A 14,021-nucleotide genomic window follows, 5' to 3' on the forward strand; every position below is an offset into this window, starting at 1 on the left:
AACGATGGGTCTGGATGGCATTAGAAAAAATTGCAGAAGGCTTACAGGGCATGGATTTTTCTCCAGTATTTTGATATCCTATGAACTTGTCAAGACATTGAAATGAAGAACAATTAAGGGTAGGGGCGTTTGTGAAATATGGATTCAAATGAAATGTAGTTTCACTGCAGAATTCACTAGATTTTAAGAGTTCGTGCCAAAATAATTTTGTGAAGTAAGCAGAAGGAATGCCGCTCAGTCTGTTGGACGTCAAGGAACTGCGCTGTCGATTGTGTGTCATTTGATTTCATGGAAGCTGGAGAATGGAAAATACTACAGGTTTTGTAAGATGGTTATGGTATGGGGTGAAGGAGAGACAATAGTAGGTTGTAATAAACTAAGATTTTATTTGAGCTACTAGTGGAGTGGCATGGACGATGTTCTTGGAACCATCCAAGCCTGTTAACTTGGATGAACGAGTGGTGTGTGCATCATGAGCGAGTCTCATACCTGGGGCATCACCAGAACGAGTAAGGATCAGAAAATAATCGGGAGAAATTGCATGGCTTCCAAGATAAGAGGATGGTTTAGGATGAAAATAATAAGGAGTTCAAGACTATGTGCTTAAGGACTAAAAAAAAAACCCAATGTCTACTTTTTTTTTGTCAGAGAGGGCGGGTGGTTGGTTCACCAGTTGGAAGGAGAAGCTGCATTGACAGCAACATGACAAAAATAGGAATACAGCGGGCTGCAAAGGAGTGACATCTGTGGAGACAGGGAGGTGCTGTGGTCACTGAGTGACACAACACATCTGGAGAAGGAGTGGGATGAGGAGAATGGGTGGTGCAATGAGTGAAATCTAAAAAAAAAAGTCCAGAGTAAGTACTTGACTGAAGTGACAAGCAGAGGTAAGGTGGACAGATTCCTCTGTGCCTGCCTTTTTTGCTCGCTGTTGTCATGGCAGGTCAAGGATGGACAGAGCAAGTCTCATCCTTCGCACCAGCGTGGGAAAACATGGAAGCAAAAGCTGTGGGGCAGAATGTCAAACACTTTTTAGTTAAAAAAACAAAAAAAAAAAGCTTATTTTCAGTTGCTTCTTTTTGTGTCTTGGATTATTTCTTAATTTGTATATTTTTCATTTTTGGTTTTTAATCTCAGCACAAAAATGCAGTTCTTGTTAACACCAAAATGAAGGTGAAATGAAATATTTTCCTAATGGATTGTAGTCTCTCCCTGCTAAGAGTTTCGCCATCATTTAAATTATTTCTATCATCATTTAAATGATAGACTTTGTGCTGTGGGTTGAAATTTTTAATTATTAAATTTAAATTAAATTAATACCCCCCTACTGATGATCCATGCAGTTGCTAATATGGAATATTGAATCGTATGCTTTGATTTGCTTTTGGATTACTGACCAAACCAAGTAAAAAAGCAAGACCCCAAAATGTTAGACGTGTAAATACTGGAATTTAAGAATGTCGGGTGCATTTATAATATGAAATCTGTTTTCAGAGTCCTCCAGGAGGAGTTTTTAGTGAAGCTAAGCTGATAGCTGCTCACTGCTGGAATTTGGGATGTGAAGCATTTCTCTCCAAGGAACCTGAAGAGCAAAGCTAGTGAAGAGAGTTGTGACTTGATGGCAGGCTCTTAGCTTCTTCTGGAATGATAGAAGGTGATGATATGGGAAAAATGAAAAACAGCTTGTTTCAGCCTTTGGCACCAAAATTAGGATGTAACAGAGGGAGGTGCAGGATGTCACGTTTTTATATCTTTTGAGTAGTTACTTAGCTATGGGCTAAAATGACTGAGTGTATACAGGTTTTAATTTAAATTAAATTTTAATTTAATTTAACACCAACTTCAGGATTTGCTTATAGTAATTGTTTTCTCTTTTTCATTCAGTGTTTTATGTTCATTAGGAAAGCTGGGAAAGGAATTCCTAGCAGGAGGCTCTGTTCAGTAAATTCAGCCCTTCCGCTCCGTTAGGAAGCAGGGACAGGCAGCCAGCAATTTTTGACAAGGTTTTATCCTGAATTTTTCTTACAGGTGCCTGAGTGGGAATGAAAGACAATGGGTCAGATTATTTTAATAGCAAACCTACTTGGCCCACGAAAGATTTACTCTGTCTCCGACCTTCAGTGAAGAATTTTTCTTACTCTTAACAAACCAGGGTGTTAATCTCCACTATCTAAAATAAAACTGGTGTTGGCTTCTACCATAGCTTCAGTTCTTGGTTTACGAGAAGTAGGAGAGAGTTTTGTGGTGGGGCAGGCGTGTACCTATGTGTGGTGGGGGTTTTTCTTTCTCTCCCACACCCATCCTCGAGGGGGTTAGCTTCAGATTGTGATCTGTTTTAAGTCCTTTTCTCCCACCCTTTACCTCTTGTTAATTATGTCTTTCCCTAGTTCTGGATTCATTTAAATGGCTTTGAAAAATGTTTGGCGTAATGAGCTGTTTTTCCCAGAATTCAATACATATTCCTCTGTGAGTAAGTTCTTGCCTCAAGGTGGTTTTAAGTTAAAAAAAAAAAAACAAGCTTAAAAAAAACCCAAACCAACAAAACCCAAAACTGCTTTGGAAAAGAGAAGAAAAGAAAAATCTCCAGTATTTTCTGCAGAAGGGAAGTTGCGTGAAAAACTCTGGGAGTTCAGCGAACCTTTTGGCTTTCAGTAGTTGGGAGGGTTTTGACTCTTGGCTTGTTTCCTTGTATAGAAATTCAAATTCAACCAAGGGACTGTTGGCTTCACGTGATGGGTATTTAGCCATTTTTGTGGTTATCTATGCTGAGAGACTATCACAGCCTGGTGGTGTAGTCTGAGCTTTATGTAGCAGTTCTTGATTTCCTGCTGAGTTTTGAAGTCTGAGGGCAGCACCGTTGTCCCTTACGGTTAAACGACTCGGTAGCCTCTCGATGATGTAAATAACTTCCCTACAGCTGCTTTGATTTATTGTGGTGGGATCTAGAGACACCGTTGCAGCTTCCGACCTGTTTCATGTTCTGCATCATCTTGCTTGCTGCTTGCTTGCTTGTTGCTCCGTTACTTACCTGGCTTTGCTCACCAGTCTTAGTGACTCAGTAGCTACGAGATGTCATGTCACCTCAAGTCAATTTCGATTTTCAATTTCATGTCACCTCGAATCCTCGTTCTGTTTCGACAGCCGAGAAGGGTTGCTGTTGAGTCGTGGTTGGCCTTAGCAATCAATTTAAACCTTGTATACGGCCTTCACGCTGGTGCAGAGAGGGTCCCCACGCTTGGCCAGTTCTTCTGCTGGAGTTTGGTTTAGCTGTGCTGCTAATCCAGCTTCCCAAGGTGGAGTGTATCCAACAGCCTGACCTATACATTCAATGCAGTGCAAAAGATGGGAGCGGATATGTAGAGGTTGGGCAGGTATGCCATCGCTAATCAACCCATCAGTGAACGTGCCACGTGGAATAAAGACAATGGAAACTTTTTCGAGATTTAACAAGGTATAAAACCTGTTGTAAGAAGTCAAGGTTGTCTCCTCTTGTACAACAAAACATACTAAAGTGTTTTCTTCTTTTTAGTCCAAGTGGTAAGAAGTTCAGAAGCAAGCCTCAGTTGGCAAGATACCTGGGAAACACTGTTGATCTCAGCAGTTTTGACTTCAGAACGGGAAAGATGATGCCCAGTAAATTGCAGAAGAACAAACAGAGACTAAGGAATGATTCTCTCAATCAAAATAAGGTTTGTTAGTAAATACTGTGTTTAAGGATATCCTAAGAATTTCCTTTCCTGTAGTTCATTTAGCAATTTCTTTTCTGCTTAAAGCAGTCTGCTTCTAAGATGTACATGTGTGTTTGATTTTCAGTAGTGGTAGAGATGTAAATTTATAAGTAGAAGGACTACTCTGCTACTACCAAGAAAATATCAAGGTGAGGTTAAGTATGAATTAAAAGTTTGAGTAATTCAGGAGTTGACATGGGACTAAGAACCTCAGTGCTCGTCACCTGCCTGAATGATACTCTCCTAACTGGGAAAAGTTAGGACTGTTGCCACCAAGAGATTGCCCTGTGCAGGGCTTCAAATTGCTATGTTCATCTTCCTGTTCTGAGATGAAATATTTCACATTTTTAATGGGTGCAGTATATGCCAGGAAGCTTGTTTTCTGAGGCAAATGCATTTCTCTTGATCAATTTGGATGTCTGCGTACAGCTTAACAAGTCCAGGTGTTTTCTGTCTAAGATTGGGCCTTTCTCAATTGATCAGATTCTTCTCTTATTGTCCAGTTCTTCCTGAACAACAGTGTGTCCTTCTGAATACTGAAGAAAATGTGTATGGTGGATCAAAACCAAAAGGCTGAAGCATACAGAAGTGGAATAACTGATATAGCATGTAGGGACGTGACAAACGTAGGTGACTCTCAGATATTCCTGGACAAACTTTAGAAGCCTCATTCAACGGTTTGAAAGGATTTCTGAAACAACCTGCAATGTTTTCTTTTTGAAGTGTTTTATTCTTCAGGATTTCATAATTTACAGTAGTGTATGAGAGCACCCAAGAAGTTTAGCTGTGTCTGTGCACTGACGTTTATCATCTGCCATTCGTAACGTGTAAACCACACATTTCATGCTGATTTCTTTTTATTTGAAGCGTGTGTTCAAATTATTTAATATTTTCTTCCTACAGACATGAGGCTTTCAAATAATAGAATGTTTGGGGGTAGCACAAGGAAAGGTTTTGGTTAGGCTTTTTGCACGAGCAGATGTTACAAAATTTAGATGAGACTCTAGATGAGTCTGTGCTCACTTTGTAGTACTGTGATCTTAGATTATTTGAATGTTGCTCACAGTAGCTGTGTTAAATACAAGATTAGGGGGAAAAAAAAAGAAATAATCAATGTTATTCACCTAAAAAAGCACTAAGTGGCTGAATCTATAACTCATGAGCTTTGAAGAATTTCTGCAGTATTCCTGTGATAGTTAAAAATGAGATCTCAACTTATTCATCAGGTTTATATTTTCTTCCACAGACACTGGAAGAGGTTGGTTGTGATCGTCTTCTAGTCCTCCTTGCAGCTGTACTGCTGAAAGGGCCGTAAAAGACAGACTTGTGTAGGCAAGTTTGGGTATAAACTTACTCATATTTTATGGGTTGTTTGTTTTGGTACAAACAATTTACCACAAATGTTTCTAAATTCTTTGGCTGCCCTTATGTTTCAAGAAGGAATATCAAAATATACTTGAGTCTTCTTTCTTGGACGTGTCTAGGCAGCAGGTGGGTCGAAATGCTGTCTTGCCATACTTCTAATTTATAGAATCATGGACTGGTTTGGGTTGGAAGGGACCTCAAAGATCATCCAGTTCCAACCCCCCTGCCATGGGCTGGGACACCCTCCACTACACCAGGTTGCCCAAAGCCTCATCCAACCTGGCCTTGAACACTGCCAGGGATGGAATTTCTGAGATTCTCATCATTAGCAGACTAGAGCTCCGTGTCAAGGTTGACATCCCAATCCCACCTACCTTAAAATGGAACCAAGGATAATATTTTCTAAGGAGTGCTCTTCTTTTTGTGATGTTAATGTACAACAGTGTAAATGGCAGGAAATATTCTTCTCATAAAATACTTCTCTCCAATCTTAGCATTTTGTATTCTTACTGACCTTACAGTACTGGCAATAAAGGCATATATTGGATACATTTATTTATGATAGAGCCACAGGAGTTTTGCTTCAACCTATACTAATCCTGCCATTGTTTGCTGCGTAACCATTTTTACATTTCACTTGCAAACTAAGTTACTTAATTTATTTGAAGTGCTTTTGAGGAGACAATGAAATAAGGAATGCAGTTGAGTGCGAATCCAGTAGATACAGCATACTGCTGTGGTTATAAAAAATATGCTTATCAATTCTTTATTTTGAAAAGAAAACGTAATAGGGACGACTGATTAAACACGCTGTCTGGTTATTAGCAACTTATTAGGTGGAAGAATTTGAAAGGCCTGCGGAATTCTTAAAATGTTTTTGTATCTGGGGCACATTGGTGCTTCTGGAAATACACGTCTTTGGAAAGACAGTGGATGGAAACCGTTGTTGGAGCATAAAATACTCCTAGTGAGTAAAAATGAGTGGGGAACATTCATATTTCTGCTAGCCGATGCGTTGCTAGAGTTCCCGGAGTAGGAAGAGATTTGGTTTTGTAATGGTAGTGGAGCAATGGAAAAGCCCACAGCCTGTGTTTCCGAAGGCTGGAATTCTGCAGATGTGCCTAAAACCGAATTTTGTGAGCTTAGTCACCATCTGAACTGAAATAATCTGTGTCTGACCATTTGAGATGCGTAGATAGTATCAAAAGAGCCTTTTATGCTTCAGGAGAGGTGTTGGTTGTGAGGATCTCCGTTACTTCTTTCCATTAGGATGTACTTGAAGCTTTTCCTTCCTCATGTCGAAATCTAACGTATGGCTTACGATGGGTTGTGAAAAAGTTTCTCTGAATATCAGTCGCCTCCTGTGAACACGTGATATTTTTTTTTTTTTCCTGTGCATCTGAAGATCTGCAGGGCTGGGGATGGATGAGCTGAGCCAATTTCTGTACTAAAGTGTTTATTTCTGTCGGTCACAACTCAGTGCCACAAATGAGAGACTCTTTATTTAGAATGAGATCAGGAAGCCCGGATGTGACCGTGATTAGAAAGGGAATAAATTCAGAAAGTGGTAAGGTTTTAATGGCAGTACTTAGGAATTGATCAGTTTATCCTAATGACTACTTTCCATCCTTGATAAAAAGTGTATGGGTCGTCCAGCCCATCAACCTGTATTTCCTGCATAGTTTATAACTCATCAGGCTTTTGCTTTAATTCTGGGGGCCATATCATTAATGAAGCTGAATTTTCTTACGCTTTCACACTGCCTCAGAGAATCTCCCTTTTCATTTTTCTAAGCTTAGTGGATTTATTTTTTTAACCTCTCTTTAAGTCACATCACAGACCGAAAGGAACCTGTAAATATTGTTCATGAACTTGAAACTAAGACCTTTGTTCGAGAAGTGTTTGCTAAACCAGATTTATCTCCCATATGGCAGATGGCTCTGTAATATTGGGTTTGTCAGTTTTATTAGTGATTTTACCACTAATACTGATGCTGCTACACAGAATGCCCTGGGGACATGGACTTCAGAGCTTCAAATACTATTTTGAACTTGATGTCACAAGATCAGGGAGCGTGAAGCTTGGAGGATAGGCAAAGTCTATCAGGGTTCTGGTGTGAATTAAGTCATGTAGTGTGAGGAAAGTTCATTGTCAAAATACTTTGTGCAAATTGAAGTCCATGTGATTACTGTCTAGCTCTGGTTGGTGATTCTGTGCTCTTATATATGAAAATATATATATGAAAAAGTCAAACATTAGGCTTGCTGTTGCCACCACCAGTGGGGAAAAAGAAACAGAGCCCGTAACCAGTATCCACCATGCAAAACACATGTTAAAAGCAATGACCAAAGTGTTTGAAAGTGTTTTTCTAGTGGACTTGGGACTACCTGGGTGAAACATTAGGAGAAGACTGATGTCTGGAGATATTTCTAAGCTTAGGTTCTCAGTTTTGCTTTGTACAAAAAGATCTCAGGACTCAGTGCTGATAATTTCTCTGGCTGGTTACAACTATTAAGTGTAATCAGGCAGAAGTACGTGTGCTCTGTTGTTTCCTCTGGCCATGGAAACCCTGGTCCCAGTTAGAGAAGAATCCACAGCACGTTAGGGATGGAGCTGAAGGTGGAGGTCTCCGAAGATCAACTCTGCTTTTCCCATTTGAAAGCAGTAATGTTGCAGGACATGGAGACTGGTTAGTTTCTGACTGTAAGTTTATAAACCAGAAATCATAAATGCCTGAATTTCTGCTGAAAACTTCCATTGAAGTTTGCAGGTTTAGCCTTATTGTATTTTGATTGAGTTAACTGCTACCTGGGAACGGTGGAGAAAGGGGACCTATAACATAACGAGGTATATTTAAGAGTGGTAGGAATAGAGACCTGTGATGAGGATTGCTTCCACTGAAAAGAACAGATTTCTGGAATCCTCTCAGAATTCACCTGTTATGTTCTAACATATTTCTTCTGTTGGTCTAGAAAACTGTTTTGCCTCTTACGAGAGGGTGAGCAAATCAGTATTAAGCAAGGATTCCCCAAATGCTGCAGCACTAACTTACCAGTGAGTGTATGAATTGAGTCATACTGTTGAGTAGTTAAGTACTAATAATACTAATAGCTAGTACTAATAGCTAATAGCATAGTACTCTTGATGAATCACCTTCTTTGCCATCTTCATGAAAATGTGAGGCCTGAAATTTTAAAGCCATCCCTTCATTTAGGTTATATTGAGATGCTTGGATGATAAATGTGAAGCGTAATTCTGCTGCTCCTTCCTATCAGTCACATTCCTTAGAATTACATGGAGGAATTCCCTATTTTTTCTACCAGGAAGGATCTGGTAGCACCATGTCATCTTGGAGAGGCTATAGAAAGAGGCTCCCCTACCCAACAGATACTCCAGAGGGACCTTGACAGGCTGGAGAGGTGGGCCCGTACCAACCTCATGAAGTTCAACCAGGCCAAGTGCAAGGTCCTACATCTGGGTCGTGGCAATCCCAGGCACAAATACAGACTGGGCGGAGAATGGATCGAGAGCAGCCCTGAGGAGAAGGACTTGGGAGTACTGGTGGACGAGAAGCTCAATATGAGCCGGCAATGTGCTCTTGCGGCCCAGAAGGCCAACCGCGTCCTGGGCTGCATCAAGAGGAGCGTGGCCAGCAGGTCGAGGGAGGTGATTCTCCCCCTCTACTCTGCCCTCGTGAGACCTCACCTGGAGTACTGCGTCCAGTTCTGGAGCCCCCAACATAAGAAGGACATGGACCAGTTGGAGAGGGTCCAGAGGAGGGCCACGAAGATGATAAGAGGGCTGGAGCACCTTTCCTATGAGGACAGGCTGAAAGAGTTGGGGCTGTTCAGCCTGGAGAAGAGGAGGCTCCGGGGTGACCTTATAGCAGTCTTCCAGTACCTCAAGGGAGCCTACAAGAAAGATGGGGAGAGGCTGTTCAGGAGGGCCAGTTGTGATAGGACAAGGGGTAATGGTTTTAAAATAGAGGGAGGTAGATTCAGGTTGGATATTAGGAAAAAATTTTTTACCCTGAGAGTTGTAGAACACTGGAACAGGTTGCCCAGAGAGGTGGTGGATGCTTCATCCCTGGAGACGTTCAAGGCCAGGTTGGACGAGGCCCTGAGCAACCTGATCTAGTTGGAGATATCCCTGTTCCTTGCAGGGGTGTTGGACTAGATGACCTTTGAAGGTTCCTTTCCAGCCCTAACCATTCTATGATTCTATGAGATGAATATTTGGGTAGGAGCAGCCAACATAATAACCCTTGCAGTGTCTAAGGATGTATTTTGGGATTAAGTGACTTGCCTGTAGAACGGTCTTCATAATGAAAATTACTTTTTGTGGAGTGCAGAGATGATATTCTCTATAGGTAGTTTATAGATTGTGCACTGTACATGTGTAGGAAGAATAGCTTCACACTCCCTTTCTCATCAACCATCCAGCTTGCAATAACAGAGGTTTGCTAAAATACAGGAAAAACACAGGACACTCTTGACGATGGAGGAGCTACCCTGTTGAATCGCTCTAGCAAAGCTCTAAAAGAAGGCTACGTCCTTTTTAAATAAGAATTTAATCTGAGACGGATGCAGGGAAGAGAAAGCTTGTTGCTTAAGAAGTGTTAAGCCTCTAGCCGTATTTTTAATTTCATTTTTATGCAGATCATGGCAGGATACCTGTAGTCAGTGTTGTAGCTTTCGTCATCTGGAATTCCAGAGTTCCAGCTCAGAAACGAACGATTTTTAAAGCAGCATATGTTCTCCAGTTCTTAACATAGTCTCTTTTATGAAGCCATGTAGTACAAATTGTATAATCTAAATGTGGAGGATTCGAAGACTGAGATTTAATCCCCATTTCGAAGCCCAAGAGATTGCTATTTGTTAAAAAATGAGGAGTTTTAAGTGAATCTTAATGAAAAACTGTTTTAACATGAGCCTTGCACAGAGTCTAATATCAGTGTTCATTGTGTAACTTCCAAGCTGTGATCTCACAGCCAATTACAAAACTTCTGAGATCTGAAATAATAACTAACTTCTCTTCCTGTTGAATGAATAGCAGTAAACTTTTAAAAACCAAAAACTTAACCATTTTTCTTTGCCAGAAACTAGGTATGGCATTAAATGTTTTGAAGTGCTTAAGACTGTCCTGCAAAATAGTGCACTTGCTTTTCAGTGCACGTTTATTGGGAAAATATGTATCATGGGATATTTATTTTCAGTGTCTCTCTTGTATGAATATGATGACATGTCTTCTCAGTCACACCCTTGTATCCTTGGGGGGGCAAAAAAAAAAAAGGAATTATTTAGTTGTTAAGAAAAAGATCAGACAAAATGCAAGAGCAGAAAAGTGTAGAATTATGTGTTTGGGACTTGGAGGAAATGGGATTACAAAGAAAAAGCTGTAAGGTGCTGTTGTTTTGGCACAGCACTTGAAACTGGCAGTCTGCTTTTGGATAGGGAGACAGATTTAGAAAAGCTGGAATGGTGTGCAGGTGATGATCTGTCTTTCTCTTTCTTCATCAGTCTTGGAGTTTATTCCTCACTCCAAATGCTTCTGAGGGTGTTGCTACAGAGAAAGGTTCAGGCGTTAGGTGTCTCCAATGGCCTAAGGGTTTGATGCATGACAAGATATTTATTATTGGTAAAATTATATCTGATGCTTGGGAATCATCAGTTTACAAACCCGATGAAAACCAGCTTTGTCAAAAGACTTTATTGAAGTTGATACAGTTTTAATTTCATTCCAGAATCATCGAATGGTTTGGGTTGGAAGCAACCTTCAAGATCTTCCAGTTCCCACCCCTCTGTCATGGCCAGGCACACCTGCCGATAGATCATGTTGCTCAAAGCCTCATCCAACCTGGCCTTGAACATTCCCAGGGATGGGGCAGCCACAACTTCTTTGGGAAACCTGTTCCAGTGCCTCACCACCCTCAGAGGGAAGAATTTCTTTCTCATATCTAATTGAAATCTCCCCTCTTTCAGTTTAAAGCCATTGCCCCTTGTCCTCTCACTACACACCCTTGTCCAAAGCCCCTCTCCAGCTTTCTTGTTGCCCCTTCAGGTACTGGGAGGCTGCTGGAAAGTCTTCCCGGAGCCTTCTCTTCTCCAGGCTGAACAGTCCCAACTCTCCCAGCCTGTCTCCATAGCAGAGGTGCTCCAGCCCTCGGATCATCTTCGTGGCCTCCTCTGGACTCGCTCCAGCAGCTCCATGTCCTTCTTGTGCTGGGGACCCCAGAGCTGAAGGCAGCACTGCAGGGGGGTCTCAGGAGAGCAGAGCAGAGCAGAGGGGCAGAATCCCCTCCCTCACCCTGCTGCCCACGCTGCTTTGGATGCAGCCCAGGACACGGTTGGCTTTCTGGGCTGCCAGCGCACGGTGCCGGCTCATGGTGAGCTTCTCATCCACCAGCACTCCCAAGTCCTTTTCCTTAGGGCTGCTCTCCATCCATTCTCCACGCAGCCTGTACTTGTGCTTGGGTTTGCCCCGACCCACGTGCAGGACCTTGCACTTGGCCTTGTTGAACTTCATGAGGTTCTCACAGGCCCACCTCTCCAGCCTGTCCAGGTCCCTCTGGATGGCATCCCTTCCCTCCAGCGTGTCCACAACACCACACAGCTTGGTGTCATCTGCAAACGTGCTGAGGGTGCACTCGATCCCGCTGTCCATGTCTCCAACAAAGATGTTAAATAGCACTGGTCCCAGTACTGACCCCTGAGGAACACCACTCGTCACTGGCCTCTGCTTGGACATTGAGCCAATGACCACAACTCTTTGAGAGCGACCATCCAGCCAATTCCTTATCCACCGAGTGGTCCATCTGTCAAATCCATGTCTTTCCAGTTTAGAGACAAGGATGTTGTGTGGGACAGTATCAAATGCTATCAGAATAAATAACTGCACTTAATTAAGAATCGTTCAATGTAGGAATTGCTTAGGAAGTTTGTGACCAAAGTTACGTAGGAAGTTGCTTTTCTTTAAGACTTGGAACTCTATAGAAACTGTTACAAATATATTTTCATGAAGATTTGGAGGTTTCATTTTGGCATCTGATGGTGAAGCTGTCTCTTTGCAGCACGTAAATCACTCGCACAATTAATTAGATATTTTAACAAGAGAAAAGGTGGACTTTCAAGCAGTTTGAGTCTTCCCAAGAAGGTGAAAATGTGTTACTAAAATGGATGACTTCGAAGGTTAGTTAAGTACAGTGTTTAAGGGAAATCTTTACTCCAAAAAAATCATCCTTTTGCACATCAGTAGAAGACGGTAAATCCAACATGAATTATTGTAATTTTTCTGTATCATTTGTGTTAATTCACTTTTTTCTTTTTTTTCAACAGGGAAAACCAGACTTAAACACAACTTTACCCATCAGGCAAACCGCATCGATTTTCAAACAACCGGTCACCAAAGTTACCAACCATCCTAGTAACAAAGTGAGATCTGATCCACAGCGAGTGACGGAGCAGCCGCGACAGGTGAGGATTCATCTCTTTCCATTGTTACTGCTCAGAAGGTTGAAACCAGCTGAAAATGGGCTTATTTTCAGCTGTGCTTCAATTCCAGATGAGAATTCCCATCCTGAAGGTTACTTATAGAAATGTGTGTAATATATACAATTACAAAAAAAACCAAACAGAAATAACAGTTTGTATGGAGATTAATTGTATCTTAATGCCAAAATTCATTCATATTTGATTACCACCTTCCTCTTGAAATTCAGATAAATGTACAATCACAATTGGACATCAAAGATGAAAAAAAAAACATTTTCATGTGCAGCTTCTTAACAGAAGTTTCTATAAAATACAGGATTCTCATCAAGAAGTAATACCTCTCTTCTACACAGAAGAACTTTGTGCAAAATCAAGAAAAAATCATATTTTAAATCCCTCTTTTTCACTCTACCACTCCTGTAAACACAAACCACAGTAACATAAACTCAAGTTCTCTTGTAGCTCCTTCTCTTGACATCAGTGACAGATCGCCTGTTCACACAATACTTTTTCGGTTTTGTGTTTTACGGGGAGGAGGGAGCTGAGAAGAAACAGAAATCCAGTTGATGAACAAATGCTCGACTAGATAATGTGGTGTATTTTGGATTGAGGTGTGGTTTTTAAGTCTGACTTGTATGTTTTGAGTCACAGCCGTTACTACCATCAAACTGAAACTCAAGTTTCCTTTGAAACTCAAGCTGTCCCTAATGTTGCACTTTCAAACACCTTGAATGCTGTTCTTGTAAGAAGTAACATGAGGAATTTAGACTCTGCATCCTCTAAATTCAGGTGAGAAAGAAAAGGAAGAAATATCGAGCCGTATCGGATCCTCTTGTTGAGATGTCTTTTAGCAAGATTTGAAGGCCTCAGCTAACCTCACTGTTGGTCCCGTGAAGTTCAGCAGGGGCCATGTAAGTCTATCACGTTCCGATCTAAAAGATGCATAATTGCATGCGTCTGTTGGTTCTCTTCACATCCTCCGGGTTTTTTTTCCCTTTTGAACTGCTACACTTTGTGTGTCAGGAATTTCCTTTTGGTCGTGTCTGCTGAACCAGTAATAACCACAAAAGCGTACGAAAGTTATGGCACCTTTGTGGCAAGAGAAATGGATGTCTGGCAATTCATGTCTTGATGGATTCCAAACCCTTTCCTCCCCGATTTCTTTCTTCCAGAATCTTTTCTTCACATACATAGTGACTGAAATCTTCGGGAATGCATCCCTTGTCTTTTGAGAATGACTATGCAGTAAAGATTTGCAGAATAGGCTCTTTTCATAGATTCATAGATTTCTAGGTTGGAAAAGACCGTAGAGATCATCGAGTCCAACCGTCCCTAATCCCCATTAAACCATATCCCTAAGTAGATCATCCACCCTATTGTTAAACACTATTCAAACCTACCCAAGTTACATCTTTGCCTCCTTAAGACAGGTTCTAAA

General features: G+C 41.3%; 1 protein-coding gene across 1 annotated transcript in view; it reads left to right on the forward strand.

Moving 5' to 3' along the window:
• The window catches only part of MBD2 (methyl-CpG binding domain protein 2), a 43,374-nt gene that overhangs the window by 8,839 nt on the left and 20,514 nt on the right, over nucleotides 1-14,021 (forward strand). The window contains exons 2-3 of the mRNA XM_086630052.1: nucleotides 3,530-3,689; nucleotides 12,428-12,565. Of these exons, the coding sequence (XP_086486178.1) occupies nucleotides 3,530-3,689; nucleotides 12,428-12,565 (298 nt within the window). The remainder of the gene's footprint in view (nucleotides 1-3,529; nucleotides 3,690-12,427; nucleotides 12,566-14,021) is intronic.

Source organism: Tauraco erythrolophus, chromosome Z (genome assembly GCF_009769465.1).
Source record: "Tauraco erythrolophus isolate bTauEry1 chromosome Z, bTauEry1.pri, whole genome shotgun sequence".
Classification (NCBI taxonomy): Eukaryota; Metazoa; Chordata; class Aves; order Musophagiformes; family Musophagidae; genus Tauraco; species Tauraco erythrolophus.